General features: G+C 39.3%; 1 protein-coding gene across 15 annotated transcripts in view; it reads left to right on the plus strand.

Moving 5' to 3' along the window:
* Nucleotides 1–16401, plus strand: part of nrxn3a (neurexin 3a) — a 223762-nt gene that overhangs the window by 187810 nt on the left and 19551 nt on the right. For all 15 annotated transcript variants that reach the window (XR_001964926.2, XM_018727532.2, XM_018727531.2 and 12 more), the window contains 2 exons: nt 4437–4526; nt 8146–8453. Coding sequence is in view for 14 of the 15 variants with exons in the window: in XM_018727532.2 (XP_018583048.1) it covers nt 4437–4526; nt 8146–8453 (398 nt within the window). In the remaining variant the exon portion in view is untranslated. The remainder of the gene's footprint in view (nt 1–4436; nt 4527–8145; nt 8454–16401) is intronic.

A 16401-nucleotide genomic window follows, 5' to 3' on the forward strand; every position in this document is an offset into this window, starting at 1 on the left:
TGTGTCGGGGTTACAAAAAAGATCACTGAATCTGGAGAGACATCCCCATATCTCTGTCCACTTTAGGTGTCCTGTCAGTGTCACAATGGTATTTTCAGGAAGCCTCCAGATCCCCATCACAGATGATGGGCACTGCAGAGGGAAGCTGTGCTGGGCTGTTGGAAGCCACTCGGAAAGGGGAACAAAGACTAACAGATTTGATTTGATGGGTATACTCAATGAGATGGTCATAAGGCAGGTAGTGAGGATCTGGTGTGTTTCTTTTAGTGTTTGCTTTCGTAACTACGTTTTCATGATCCAAAATAGGTAAGACAGTATCACCTATAATTGGTTATGTGCTACCTTTTCCTATTTTTCTCTGTTAACACCAGTGATTGTCTTTCATATTTTAAAATATTTAGTTACGTTTGTTAAAGGAATGCCTTGCATCACAGTTTGTTTTTATTAATAAGAGGTGTGTTCCAATAGCCTAGTTTTTTGGATTTCAGGAAAAAAGGAATGTAGAGTTTTCTGCTCATTTCAATAATGGAAGTGGCGCAGCATTACCGGTGATGACTAACAGTGCCTGAGCTATGCATTTATGTTTTGCCCCAGGTGCTTGAAGTTTGCATGTTCTCCTTGTGCTTGCAATCCAAAGATGTGTGGAAGAAGGCAAAGTTAAACCACTTCCACACCCTTCCTTACCATGAAAAATGTCACTAGTGGTTGTTGTCAGCTGAATTTGATATGACAGTACTTACCATACCTCTAGCATAATGTACAATTTTTGCTGTTTTTTACATTGTGTGGGAAACAGGCATTTAAAAAACAACACAACTGTTTTTGTTTGGGAATACTGTACACATTTATAAAGATCATTTGAATAATAATCATCCTATGCTCTTATGAACAGAAGAAGCAGGAGAAGTTGTTAAATTACCAGCTCCTAGACACAATCTCTTCTTGAAAGACATGCAAAATCAGATGGCAAGTGGTAGACTGGCACTTCATGAAAATGAATGGAAAGCACTTACTTTCTGATACTTTGACCCTCCAATCTAAATTTAAAATGACTGCACTTTTCTTAATTCCTGTATAATTTTGAGCCATTAAACATCAGGATATTCTTCCTCCCTTTTAAATGGTATTAAGATAATTGTGACTTTCAGTGTAATTTGCCATCTCCTCACTCTGCAGAGCACGTTATATGGCACATCTTCCTTGCAGTAGCATGCTCGAATGTGGCTACACCACAGGACCCCACGACACTGGGCTGTGAAAGCCAACCTGCAAGGATTAACAGCACCGATTCCATGGGTCCCAGCAGGATGAGAGTTATTCAAACTTGGGAACTTCTTGCCAGGTCAAGTCCAGTGTGCAACAGATTTTATCGTAGCGATGTCAGGTAATAGGCTAGGTAGCAGGATTTGGAGCAGACTAGGGAGCAGGCCAGGGCTAATATGTATAGAAAATCTGGGGAGCAGCCTGGCAAGAATAATGTGAAGCAAACTTGGCAGAACCCCGGGGAACTGGAAGTGGAACGTTCCTCAGGGACCTGACAGTTTTTCACTAACGTCAGTGTCACCTGATGGAGATGTTGCATATTCCTGACCTGGCATTTGATTATTTTGCATTGACTTTATCTCTGTCTAATTTGAATGAAGTATATTATATGGGATGCTGTCAAAGCAGGATGTCCCCTTCTGAACACATTTGACTTGAACAGAATACACAAAAGCAGTCACCATGGAGGACCCTTGAAGTATAAATTGTCAGCAAAGTCTTAGTAACAAAAGGATGACCACCAATCATCCATGATCAAACTGACAGATGACACCGGTGGCTGGTGGCACATTAGGGGTGGATTCCTCCACAGTTATGTCCATCAAAAGGCTTGGGAGGATGCGTTTCCATCCGACTTGGATATCTCATCTTGGGGTGGAGAACACCAATCATAGTTATTGGGAGCTACAGAATGGACCAAAGTAAAGCAACACTCAACCATGAACCAGTGCCAACAATAACTTTTCAAAAAAAAAAGTGAAAAAGACAATGGCTTATGAATTAATACTTTTTATGGACAATTCAGAAATGTCACATCAGTGTTGCCAAATGGACTAATGGAGGATCAAGCAATCTCTGAGAAAGTAGTATAGTTAAAGAATACATAAGAAATTACATATGTATATAAGAGGGATCCATGAGAGTCAACATGAAGACTATTCATTTTTGAAAATATGGCGGCAGAACTGGTACGTCACTGCAGAAAATCCAGAGGCTGTGTGCATGGCCTGAAGCACGATGTCGTCATTCCTGTGTTTTTGACTATCACAGCTATCTAAGGCAATGTATTTAGACTGTATTTGGCAAGCAAAGGACACAGTTGCCTTAATATTCTGTGACTCATTTCAGTTCAACAAGGCTAGAGGAGAGCGTTACAGGGCTGGTTCATGCGATGAGATGTTTGTGCAATCATGTCAAACTGGACCAGCAATAGCCACCTTAAAAATTCCTCCTAGAAGGCAAAGGTAAACAGACGTGCATTTATTTTTCCACACTGACATATACAAACAATAGAAAAATAAGTTCACAGGCCTGGTCCATGGATCGGATGGGAAAAAAGGGCTTGATGATGCTGCTGTACTTGCTCTCTCCAGCAAGGGATCTTTGATTTTGCCTTTGCAGAAAACAGGATCCCCTGGATGTGTTCTCCCTCATCCATGGTAGATGATGTCAAGAAAACACCCATTTTAACAGTGCTTCTGCATCTGTTTCTTACCCTCGAACAAAAGGGTTCTGGAATGTATCAGGGCACAAATACTGGCTCCATTTTTTAATTAGAGTCCTTTTTATTTCAACACACTGTATGTACACTGCCCGACCTGTATGCTGTACACACACCTCCTGGCTAAGCACTGAACTTCGGCAAACATGTTTGCTAGCACACTCGATCAAAGGCAAAACACTCAGCTAAATTTTGATTAATCACTGGAGCTTCAAAACTCATTTGAGGTGTTAGTAACTGACCTCCTAAACAGTTCTTCCTGGTTTAAGAATTTGTCCCCGCTTTCAAAAATGAACCGTGCAATATTTAAATATCTACAAAGCACAATGTTATGATTTATGCTTCTGAAACAGAAATACAGAACATTTCAAGTTCAATATTAAACATGCTTGATCTTTACGCTGAAACTTCATTAAGTTTCTGTTCTTTGGATGCATTCCTCAGATGCTGGCAAAATGCTGTGTTGACTTTACCACCCACTGAGCTCTGGACATCTATCTTATTAGATTGGGGGATGTCATATAGATATAGCTTTGCGCCACAGTTCTGTGCTCAAGTATTCTTTGGCCCATCAAAACCCTGCTGGGAAGGGAACAGACTCTCTGCAAGTAAGCTGGGAAAGACTAAGGGGAGGATTGCACAGGAAGCACTGTGCTGGCTGCTATGCTGACAGGCCTTTGTGTGGGAAACATGGGGGGGGGGGGATTGGGGCACAAGAGGAGAGTGAAAGCTCTGCACTCGTACACCCTTTCTCATAATCCTTGAACTCATTGAACAATTTCAGTTTGTAAATGGAGTTCAGCTATCATGCTACAACATTGTGTTAGATCATTTTCCGGACAGGAGGAAACAGTCTGGCACTTTGTCGCAATAAGAATTGAGCATATTTAGTGAAGGCTGGAGCTGTGTCCGTTCCTGTCTAGGCTGCTCTGGGTCTTTGACGTGTGTGAGTGAAGCCTGCGAAGGTACCCCAAACATACCTCACTTGTGGCTGCCATTCTGCTTTCTCACTGTGATACCAGTGTTGTATCAGCAGCCTCCCTGCCTCCCTGCCCCAAATTATACCCATCATTCTATTCCCTCATGCCTATCGTCCTCCCCCCAGGCCTAGTCTGTTAATGACCCAATCTGCAGGTGTCCACACGAATCCTAGACTGATGCCCTTGGTGAGGCTCACCTCTCAACGCTCTGCCATTATACTCAAACATTGCCCACTGTTGCTATGAGTGTCAGTTACATTCTATCAAAATGACAATTATGTCCTTGGAAAAGCACATACTGTCCAGTGTTAATGTCTTTCATTTTAAATATTGTTACTTTGTCATGCATACCTTGTGTTAATTTTCTATAAACTGAAGTTTTAAAATTGCAAGAATATAAACAACAAAATATTAATGCCTAATTTTTAGAACAAAACAGTTGACAGTAATGACTAGGACTCAGTGTAGTAATCTGCGAATCATACCACATGTAGGAGTCAATATGTTGAAACACAAAGCATCAAACATATGTGCCTTGTGCTTTAAAAGCAACTCATAAATTCTAATCTCACCTAAAAACTGGTTAAACATCAGTTAAACCTGCACAGCCAAATCACAAATGTTTATAATGAATATGTGCTGGAATGATTTGCCATTGCAGACTTTTTTAAACTGTTTTTTAAACTTTAAAGGCAGCAGTGATATTGAGCGCCTTCAATTGGCTAATAAGAAAATCCCGTTCAAATATACCCGGCCCGTAGAAGAATGGCTACAAGAGAAAGGTAACCTTCATCAAATTTTAAAGTTGTAATTGTTTTTGTTAAAACTGTTTTCATTTCTTTTTGTAAAAAAAGAAAAGCACCTTGCAAGTACACATGCAGATAAACAAAAAAATCTGTTATGCATAAATGAGTGTTTTAATTTGTGTTGCAATTTGTATTTAACTGTCATTTTCAATGATAACCTAAGGCATATTATGCAGCATTGTCACTCAGCTCAGTTAAAGGGACTGGAATTGCTTATCTGTATTTTCACTTTCCTTGCCACCACATATCCAAGACCAAAAAAAAAAAAAAAAAAAAAACCCATTTTAGGTGGCTTAAACTTTTGTTCTAAAAGCTGATAAACTTGAAACAAAATAGGCCCAGAAAAGCTCGTCAGTATGTTTACATTCTAAACCAACAGGATCAGAGGACCACAATAATCATTTGCTCCCACCACCCACTAGTGATATGTGGGGGAGGAGAAGAACAAAAAATGATTTGAAGAGCTGATAAATACTGGTGTAACTTGCACTTAAAGGTCATTGCTAAACCACCACTAAGTAGATCTTAAAAGTCCCTTTAACATTCTCTAAACCACCAAATCAATGTCAAATCCCATTAAAGATGCTACATGCATGAATCAACATGCTATTTTTCATACATGTGTGATATGATTGATAGTTGTTTTTATATCCTGCCAGCATAACACAGTTATAAAATGCAGACATGGTCTAACCCTTTTGCTTTTCAGTTTGGCTACTTATTTCTATGAAAAATGTGAGGAAATGCTTCTTCAAAAGGAACATGAAACATTTGAGGGAGTTATGTTATATGTTACACAGAATGAATTTGTTAAACTGAAGAAATAATAATTCAGTAAAAATACAAGACAGAAAAAGTACTCTTAAAATCTGCAGTTAGGCATTCAATTTATTCATGATACCACTGGTTTGGTAGCAACTGGTTTTAAATTTGATGTTCACTATGAGCCATCAATAATTCTTCACATACAGTTTCTTCAACAAAGCAATAAAACAAAGGCCAGGCATTGCCCTGCTGATGTTTTTTTGCTGCTGTCACTGTGTGCCTGAAAGTACTCCCTATAATTGTGAGGGGCAAGCAGAATTTGTGTTAGTCAAGAAATTTCCTCCCTTTAGTGGTGCAAATGCAAAGACTGAAGGGGAAAAGTCATATGCAAAGAGTAATAGTTTTCATTAATCCAATTTTTCAGATATTACCATATCAGGTAGGGGATGAATGTGTGTCGTGCATTACTAAGATATCGACTGTATTATCAATGTTCTTCTCTGCTTCTTTTAAACAAGGACCAACCTAAAATATGGTAAAGTTGTTTTATCAGTCATGCTCAAGAAGTGTCCTTGAAAACTCAACAATTGTAAAATCCCTTGGACTCACCTTGGAAGTTTTGATTTCCCTTCAATTACCAGATTTTACATGTAAAAACACATTTATACAGAGCTAATATACTCAAAAAATTGACATGGTTGCCCTCCCTTTGTTGCTGAATTTGTATTTCATATTTTAATACCTCGCATATTAATCACATAATAGTAAACCTTGGAGAGAAGCACTAGAATGTAAAAGTGTTCTAGGGTAGGCAGTACTATAGATAGTATGTTAAAGTTATAAAGGAAATGCAGTTATAGGTAGTGTACCTCCATCAATCCACTTTTGTCTTCCTAAATGTTTAGGCACCAGTGTCATAACCAGTTGCCTTTTTTCAGAATTAGATCAAAACTATACACAAAATAATCTTAGACAGTATCAAGTGTAATTTTCATACAAGTCAAAATAATTGTTTTCTAAATCACCGCGAAAAGGATATGCTGCCAGGTATTTTGTGAGCTACCAAACCAGTTACATAAAATACCAATCATGCACTTTAACTGATGCATGTTATGCATTCCAGAGAAATAAAGCAGTAGTGCAAGTGCTTTGTGTCCTCTGGATCGCCTGAATTTCATCAACTGTGAAATTAGTGTGATACCTTTGGAATCTAGGACAAGCTGCAAAAGGGGGTTCAGACTGTGCCATGTGATGGTTTTGTGCTGTAGAAGAAACAGGGTGAAAGGTCAACAGAAGACTAGGGCAGGCAAAGGCTTTGCTAAAGGATAGAGTCATTGGTCTATATGTGAACTATCATTTTTCCTTTGGTTTCAGATGGGATGCAAGGTATATAAGCTCCAGTTATATTCTTTATGTGCCTTGCCTTTTAGTAAAACCTTAGCAACTGTGATAAAAGAAGAAATATTGTACTTTCTTTGTGAAATAACCATAATGCAGTTTGTCTTTCAGGGTTGCAGGTACAGTACTCTTTTCAGTTTCACATTTTTACTGTAAAGTGTTTAAACAGACTTCCATTTCCAAGCAGCAGTTGCGGCTTACAGGCAGTCCCTTGAGTACGAACACGTTCTGTTCCTGTCTGTCTGTCTTTAAAGTTGGATTTGTACGCAAGTCGGAACAGTTAGCTACAGTTCGTATTGAACGTCAGGCAAATGTTTTAGTATATTGTTTTTATGCATTGAAAGGGAAATATTCAAGAAACACTTCCGGGAACATTAAGACATCTTTAATATAACAATACAGTAATGATACTGAAATGTTACTACAATATTTATAATAGAGCGAGGAGGAGAGAATGTGTGTGTAGGTATAGATAACATTGCAGAAGCTTAAATGTTCACTTTTCCATTGTTTGCTGGCATTTCACCTTTTTCCGATTGCTTTATTTCCACCATGATCGTTTTCCTTTTCTTTGATGATTCACATCTACACTTTGGTGCCATGGTTAGGAGGGTAAAAACAAAAAATTAAAGCCAAAAACAGTAACACACGAGACACTTAACAGCAACGTGGTCTGTGTCATACTGAGTGGGCAGGAGACTGAAGTAGGTGTGTGGACCCAATCACAGAATCTTTTTTGTCGGTACACAAGGGAGCAGATTCGTGGTTGGAGACGGGCGTGGGTCGGTCGACACACAAACGTAGGTCTTGGGGAGAATCCAGCGTTGTAGTCGAGGAGGCGATGCGAGTGTCGGAAGCCGTGGATGTCGGGAGCGAGAGAACAAGGGATCGAGGAGAACGAGGGACTTGGAAGGACGGGTTTCTCAAATGAGATTCCGCAACCAGGGTGAGCCAGGTGCAGCTTCTTAATACCCCGCTGCTCTGATGTTCAGGGTGAGGTCGTGGGTGCGACGGTCCCACTGAAAAGAACTAAGTCTTTTTCCTACTTCAGGCTCACGTGTCCACGAGGCGACGAAATGCTGTTGACGCACAATGTTTTGATGCACGTTGCAAAGTAGCGCCCATTTGTTATTACAAACAGTTGTATGTGCAGTAACTCAAATTTTTAACAAACTTTACATGGGTGGTTCATAACTGCGGATTGCACGCAAGTCGGACGTTCGTAACCTGGGGACTGCCTGTAGAGCGGTATTCTAGTGTGAACACCGAAGCTGATCTCTGCAGATCTTTCATCTTAGTTAGGTCCCAGATTTTGAAAGCTGGCTGCAAACCATCCGTTTAAATAACACAAATTACATTTCCCATTTTAATTGGCGCAACCACCAGTTGAACATTTACATTTTTTGTTGCTTGCCTCTGGTTCTCCTTTTAGGCCGACAGCTAACAATCTTCAACACCCAGGCAACCATCACGATTGGAGGGAATGACCGTGGAAGGCCGTTCCAAGGCCAGCTCTCAGGCCTGTACTACAATGGGCTTAAGGTACTGACCATGGCAGCGGAGGGCAACCCCAACATCCGCATAAATGGTAGTGTCCGCCTTGTGGGCGAAGTGCCATCTGTCCTGGGTTCGGGTACCACCACTTCTGTTCCTCCCGAGATGTCCACCACCTTCATTGAGACCACAACCACCATGTCTACAACCACTGCCCGCAAACACCGCTCATCACCTACCATCCAGGTAAGTCCACAAAGGCCTAGAGATGCTGTGGTAAAAGTGACCTGTTAGCTCCAAGCATCTAATATCAAACATGCAAGGCACCATAACATATTCAAATCAACCAGAACAGCCGAGATCTAAAGAGCATTTATCCGAGCATATTCAGTTATTTGAATGTTAAACTGAAAACGCTGGCTCCTTGTGCTAACAGTCAAGTTAAATAGTGATTTTCCTGTTTATTTTTAAATTGCAAAATTTAATTATTTTTTAAAATCTCTTTGTTGTGGGAGACCTGTAACAGATCTGTGCTTCCCTACTCAGCTTTTAAAAAGCACTGAAACCAAACGGGTGTGTAAATGAGAACAGGACTAGATTAATGTAACTCGTTCCCATAGTGTTTACAGTCTGGTGTTCATCAGTCGCAGTGTTCAGTACCAATATGCGGAACAATGTTATTTTTACTCAATATGAATGTAAGCTATCCTGGAAAAATAGATTACATTTATTCATTTAGCAGATGCCTTTCCCCAAAGAGTCCAAACACACACACACACGCATCCACACAGAATGAATGTGGATCAAAGTTGTGCTTCATTGTACAGCCCAGATGATGGGCAAACACTACTGTGCACCACAGTAACACTTATTTTAGCAATTTCAAATAGGTTTAATTTGTGTAGCACAGCGTTAATATGTCGTCAAATTAGAAGTCTTGCAATGTGTTTGAGACATCAGATTTTTATCATGTAAATGGAGGTACATGTATTGTAAACTTTTTATTTATTGTGAAGCATTGGTAAATCTGCATTGAACAGGAGGTTGTAGAGAATTTTTTTTTTCAGGCATTTATTGATTGTATATGCCACATCATTTTTACCACTCTGTTTGTAACTGACTTCCCATCTCAGTTGTGAAGCGCATAAAGTGGTCAGTATAGCAAATTTTTGCAAGTAAATTGTCACGAAGTACTTTGCAATGCATTCATCAAAGAGAATCAGAAAATTACCAACCAGTGTGATGGAAAAATTTAAATGACTCCCTGAGCTTGTATAAAAGTCATTAATTAATCTTATTAATGTGACGGTTCCATTATCTCAGCTGGTGTAAGCTCTGGTGAGACCAGTTACTGGCTTTTTACATGAGAAATATTAATATTTATTTTTACAAATGTGGTTAATATCACACAATGTTAGGGCATTTACTGAATTCACCCATCAGACATAAGCCAAAAAAAGTTCCTTTCATGAATGTATGTAGCCACTTTGTAGGGTCTTTGCTTTGTATGACAACATATATTTGTTTCTTACTGCCTGGGGATAGAGCATTTGTTTTGAACTGGAACAAAAGCATAGACCAGATCAGCACTATTCAAACACAGGTACATTCAGCTGTAGAGAAGATGCTGCGTGAGAGACAGGGTTCACGTGGCACTAAAGTCCTGTAGTGGGGAGACTGAACTTAGGCAAAACAGTGCTGAATGTTTTTTAAATGAGCAGGCAGGGTACCAGGTGTTTGCAAGCCGATTTGGTTAAGGTCAGACACAGCTCCGATTTTGCCTCTGGCTTAAAGGGCAAGTTGTTTCTGTTTAAAATTCAGAGTCATAAACTCATCTGACATGCTTCAACTCATTCCTACTGCAAATATAGATGCTGTGGATGGTGTGTGGAGGGCCCCAGATGATGTGGGATGAAAGAAAGCGAATACAGAATAAATCATAATACGTCAGTTTGCATTAATGGTTGATCAGGATATTGAGAAAACAGGCATGATCATCCCACACTTTTTTTTTTGACTCAGTTTTCCTGCCAGCTGCAACATTTTTTAAATAGCATGCTTACATTTGGCATTCCTGAGGGAATTAAGAGACCTGGAGTGCCTTGCCTACACCCTGGTGCAGGAGCCTGTAGTATCTTCTCCTTAGAGTCCCTGTCCAGGAGTGTGGTTGATCTAGAGTGGTTCAGGGTTATTCAGTCACACTGTTCTCAAAGGTGTTTAGCAGAGGATGTACACTGATGATAGAGCTGCTGTAGATCAAGCAATTTGTTAAATATATGGTGTCGTATTTAAAATTGTCATCTTTTAGTTACTGCAGCATCACCGATTTCATTATATCTACTACATTCTGAACAATAGGCATTAGTATATGTCTATTTCCAGCACCTGCTGTGTTGAAGGATTAGCACTGATATTTTATGGTGTCATACAGTATTATAATAATATAGTGTAACATTCGGTCAAATTTTTTGGAGTCAGGTAATTTTCTTAAACACAATAAATGTCTATTTCCATTGTTGATCATGATCTGTTGACAGCTTACCAATGATATTCCATGGATATAGCCAGACTGATCGTTCTGTAAGGAAAGTGTCGTGTCAGGAACAAGTAAACGTAATTGAGCAGCTTTCTGACTGCTTTGCTGTGCCGAGAGAGTTTGCCTCAGCAAACTGCAGAGGGAGGCCCACGGGAATTCTCATTAAGGCTGAGTGGCGCAGTAGGTCAACAAGCTGCCGGTCATGTTTGCTTCCTCATCCTAATTCATTCCAGCAGCTTCAGTAAACAAGCTGTCTGTATATATGGAGATGCTTTAATTGTGCTCCAGTTCTACGGTTCTATGAAAGAATGTGTTTTTATACACCATTTGCACCTTTTGTTTAATTTCCAAACAAAATGTGGTCTGCTTACTCATCCCTAAAAAGAACAAAAATGTAACGGGCAGAAGAGCACAGCAGTGCAATTAAGTGCAGTTATACAAGAATGAGTGAAACGATCTCTGCTACCATAAATACTTTTTTCCTTATTAAATTTCAAATTCACAAATTTACACCTTCGAGTTCTCGGAATATTTATTTTCTTTTGCATGGCTTGCAGTTTGTTAGTTACCACAGAGTTTGAGCCCAGGTCTCAGTGAACCCCTTGAATTTTATCCGGCTAACCCCTCCATTAAGTGATATTTTAAGCACATCAGCAGTAATCATTTTTAAATTTTAAAATCGTGTTATGTGAATACTACCTTTAGTAGTGAAAAGATCTGCAACTGTTTAATCAGCCATTTAATTAATGGCCACTGCATACATTTTAAGAGGAAGTTAGAATCACCACAATTTAAGTACTTTATTTTTACTAATAGTATTACATCCTGTCCTAGGTGATAGGCTCCAAACCACCACAAGCCTTCTGTGGACAAGTAGTTGCTGATGATCAATGGATTATTCACACGTTTTACCTTGCTCAGGGGATCTGTAGCAGTAGCTGGCAGAACAGCTTGACCTGCAGCCTTAAGTTTACACGACCATATCCCTTTATATTTACTCATATAGCAGATGCTTTTCTCAAAAGGAGACAGACATGTGACTCTAGAGAAAAGTCAATCTGTCACATTCCACCATATGAACCAGTGTACATCATAAGTAGCTGCATTCATTTTTTTGATAAAGGTTATCCATTACTAAAAATTTATCAAACACACGTTTAGCATGGACTTACGTGAGCCCTGAATCGGCAAATAGCCCCAAACTATAATGCTCCCACTACCACTTGTTATAGTGGGTAGTGAGGGCCTTATGAAATGCAGCGTTCTGCACTGAAATAATTCTAGCAAAAGTCATGTGTCTGTCTTTTTCCGATCTTGACTCATGCACGTTATACAGTAAAAGATGCTAAATGATCAAGAGTTCTTGGAGACATCTTGAAGGATTTTTCAGTCAGCATATATGCTTGCTTTAGAGCAATGGCCTACTCTTTATAGATTGCCAGTAATTTGGATTTTTTTTTAATATTTGTAAATCATCTTTAGCACAGTCCAATGATGGATCTGTAAATGGTTTTAAATTTGCTCCCAGCCATGTGAGCAGCAATAATTCTTCTTTGGGTCTCTGACAACTCTCTTGACCTCCACACGATTTAGTCCTTTCTCACCAATGTTTATTACAAAACCAAAGTTTTGTGCAGACCTGGGCCCTCAAAGCTACTAGCATAACTACTATCAGCTACTAACTAGCAAATCTTTTGCATCTCTTTTGGTGCACCAGAGACAAATTATGATCAGTTAATAAGTTGACATGGGTATACTTTTTCCACCCCAGAACACCGCTTTTCTGTTTAATTTCCAGTGTTGTCTATTAAAAGTGGTCACTTTAACCACACACAGTCTGAAACCGTTTGTCCCGGGGGGGACCGGAGCCTAACCCGGCAACACACGCAGGACTTGAACCCCAGACCTGGCCAAATCCGCTGTGCCACTGAAGCCATTTAAATGGGGATCAAACATGCACATCTTAATAAACAGACATCCCTCAATTTACTACATTATTCCATTCCTGAAAATGGATTGGATACCAAAATTGCTGGTACTTAAAGACGATTTTCTATTATTGTGAATGGGGAAAAATAATGCATTTCCAGCCCATCCAGAAACCTCAAACAAAATTTCTTAAATGTCGTTTGAGCACAATACAAAACACACTTATACATAATGCTCCAGGTTAATTTCTACTTGATGAGTAATAACCCCAGCAGGGAGCCGCTGAGCACGTCCCATTTAAATGTTAAGTTTCTTAAACTGTGCACTGATGCTAAAATGTGCATACATACCTAAAAAAAAAAAAACCACAAAATTCTCCTGGTAATTGTTCTTTCCTTTTAGCCATTTTGGACAAAAGAAGTCTCAGACATGCTCTTACATGTCATTTGCAAAGAAACATGTATTTAAGGGCTTGTGTGAACCATGATTCTGCTTTTTGTCAAGGTTGTGAATGTCTGATTTAACTTCTTACTGATGGTTAGCACTGTCACGCTACTAGATATTGTCTGTCAAATATCAGTTGTTTGACATTTCTTAGTCAAACTTTCGTACATTTATTATTTAGACAACTACATTCTTGAACTTTGAAGCAAGCTGTATGAGTTCAAAAAAAACCCTGCAGGACATTAATACATCCCTTAATTCTGTCTTAAAAGGGACTGCTTTACTCATATGTGCTACCACTTTGTAATACTTGCATTATTAACACTGCAGCATAACTATGCAGGCCTAATGTTCTTTAAGAGAACTTTTCTGTTGACTGGCTTGCCTGGGTTGACAGCTTTCAGAGGTGAGGTGAATGGTGTCATGAATTAATTTAACTGGCTTTTAGCACATATAGTAAAACTGTTATTGTGTCCATTTTGAGAGCAGTAAAAGTAGCATGGTGCTGGTAATTCAACATCTGTCATACCAATAGAATCCCAGGGTGCTGAATAGAAAGAAATGTCCATGAGCTGAGAAGTGTTGTCAGAGCTACGCAACTGCTTTAAAATGGAATAGAATCTATGAAAATGCTATTGCTGTCACAGAGGATTTAACAGTGAAACACTGGGTGCCATAATCGCTGGATGTTTGAAGGAACAATGTGGTGAATTTGCGTACCTGGCATCACATGTACACCTAGGAATGTGAGAAATTGCTGAATATAAATTTGTGTGTGTGTATATAAATAAATGTGGTGAAGCCAGTTTTATTTTAAAGCCTTTCCTACTCACAAAAGTGAATCTTTTTTCTTGAAGTGTTCATAAATAGCAGTAGTATTCACTCAACAGTTACAAAAGCAGAAAGATGTCTGTTATTGTTCTTGCTGCACCACTGGAAGTTGACCCAGAAGATAAGCCAGTAGTGGTGTATGCAGAACACCTTAATACTTCAGAAGTGCTTGTGAAATCTAAGCAGAGAACCTGTGGAGTGTGAAGAACTTTCACACGTAAGATGCTGACAAGGAACATCCAGAGAAGTCACACCATGCAAAACATCTCACCACCTTACATATATGAAAGCCTTGCTGAAATACAGAGAAAAATCAGTCCTTCATATAGCACTTGCCCAGGTTTCCCCCCCTTATATTTATCTCTACCCCACGTAGTTTCATCTATCCAAAAGGAGGAAACCACACTCTACAACTGTCAGTATTCATCTTGAATCATTCTTGAGATCTCAAACTTTTTTGAGGGATACTGGTAATGTCAGCATGCATGAACAGCATTTGGGCATTTGTACAAGTCTTAAGCTCACTTTGCTATCAAAGAATAACAGCATTCTTCTGACAAGCTGCTCTAGGCTTCATCCTGCATTTCTACACAAAGCAGGGATGTGCAACTGCAGCTTCTGGTTTCCAAGCTCCGTTTAGCAGTTGCATACCTTTATTCCAATACGAGACAGTGCATTTGTAAGACATTCTCCTTCCTTTGTGGAGTTTACCAAAATCTGAGACGTAAGTGTCAGCCACAACCAGAAAACAAAACTTTCACATGAACTCGCTACTCCGTTATAAAAAAAATGTTTTGCTATGGCACAGCCTCCTGAGGAAATATTCAGATGTACATTGATTCTTCCCACCCAAAAGATCTAATGTGTAACTGTCTCATCTTACAGACAAGCATGCAGACCCTTGTTTTGCTACAGGAGGACATGTGTGTCAGCACTCAATATTTTAGTTTGCAATTTGCATTGCTAAATGAGCCATTTCCCACCTAACATTAAACAGAAGTACATAAAACCCGATACGATTTGTGTTAATCCTTGCTTGTATCTGTCATCACGTTATTGAAATAACAAAACTGAATTAAGAAGTTTCCACAGTACCACTGGCACTTTCATTCATTACATCACTGTTTGCCTTCACACCTGGCAGAAAAAACAGCAGGGCTTTGAATGCAGCATCTGTAGAAGCACCTCAGTACAAGTGTAAATCACCTCTCCAGCTGACTGCCCAGTGTTACCAGAGTTTGGAGCACACAAAATCACCAGCAGCTTCAAATACTAGTCCTTGGACTGGGGCAGCCTGGTGTTTTTCATGAAAAATAGTGATTTCCTCTATCTAGTATATATTTAATGTTTAAAGAAGACATTCCATAAATTCATACTCTAGGCTTGTTGGAAGCCACTTAATTTCTTTGTAATTTGCTGGCAAGCATCTTTCCTGAAGCGTTGCTTCATCCCATTGCCTCTCACCTCAGCACTTCATCACCATGATTTCCTGTTTCTGCATTCAACAACAGTAAATGGCAGCACTTAAGATTTGAATCTATAATTGAAATAAACCATATATTGCTTTCTAATTTCAGCCGTGGCAAAATGGGGACAGCTATCAGTGGCCGTTTCGTCTTGAGGTTCTCCGTGACCTTGAATGTCGTCATGAGAGAATGATTAAGGTTCAAGGCCAAAGACTGTTTTCCTTTTTAAACGGGAAGATAAATGATCCTGTTTCAAAGAGTCTCCAATGGCTTCTGGCAAATAAACTTCGCTGAGAGCCAGAAACCTCGTCTGTGTACAGAAATGTAAGAAGAAACTATCAAGTAGTTAAATTCTCACTATATCAAGCCTTACATCTCACACTTGATCACATACCTGTCATATAGCTGATATTTTGAACTGTACAGTCTGTAAAGAAATCAGATCTGTCCCAGACAGGAGACTATCAACAAGCATTACAACCTTTTCCAAAACAACCTATTCTGTGCCATTTAAGCCCCTTTTTTGTCACAGTATGACACTGTAGATTGGACCAGATACCACTGGTGAGAAGGCAGTGGTTAATAGCTGATTAAGGCCACATTAAGTCTGTAAATTTATTCCTGTGACACAGGATACTCAACATACAGAGGTATCCTAGTGTACTGTCATTAAACACCAAGTACAACGCTCTGTTATAGTTCATGAAGTGTAAATTGAAATCAGATGGAAAATGTTTTGGATGTTAACCAATAAAAACTGCTGCAGTCTCTATTATAATATCAACTTGATTTTTTGGGGCTGGTCTAAACATTACAGCATCTATTGTTCTCCCACTTCTCCTTAATGGCATTTAGTTTCTTAAACCGGTATCTGTATATTCACATGCACAAAAAGTTGAATGATTTAGGCTCGAATGTCACCAGTCAGTTATTGCAAAAAAGCAAAATGTACAATCCAGAATACTGAAGGACCCAAAGGTAGAGTGAT

This window comes from Scleropages formosus, chromosome 15 (genome assembly GCF_900964775.1).
Source record: "Scleropages formosus chromosome 15, fSclFor1.1, whole genome shotgun sequence".
NCBI lineage: Eukaryota > Metazoa > Chordata > Actinopteri > Osteoglossiformes > Osteoglossidae > Scleropages > Scleropages formosus.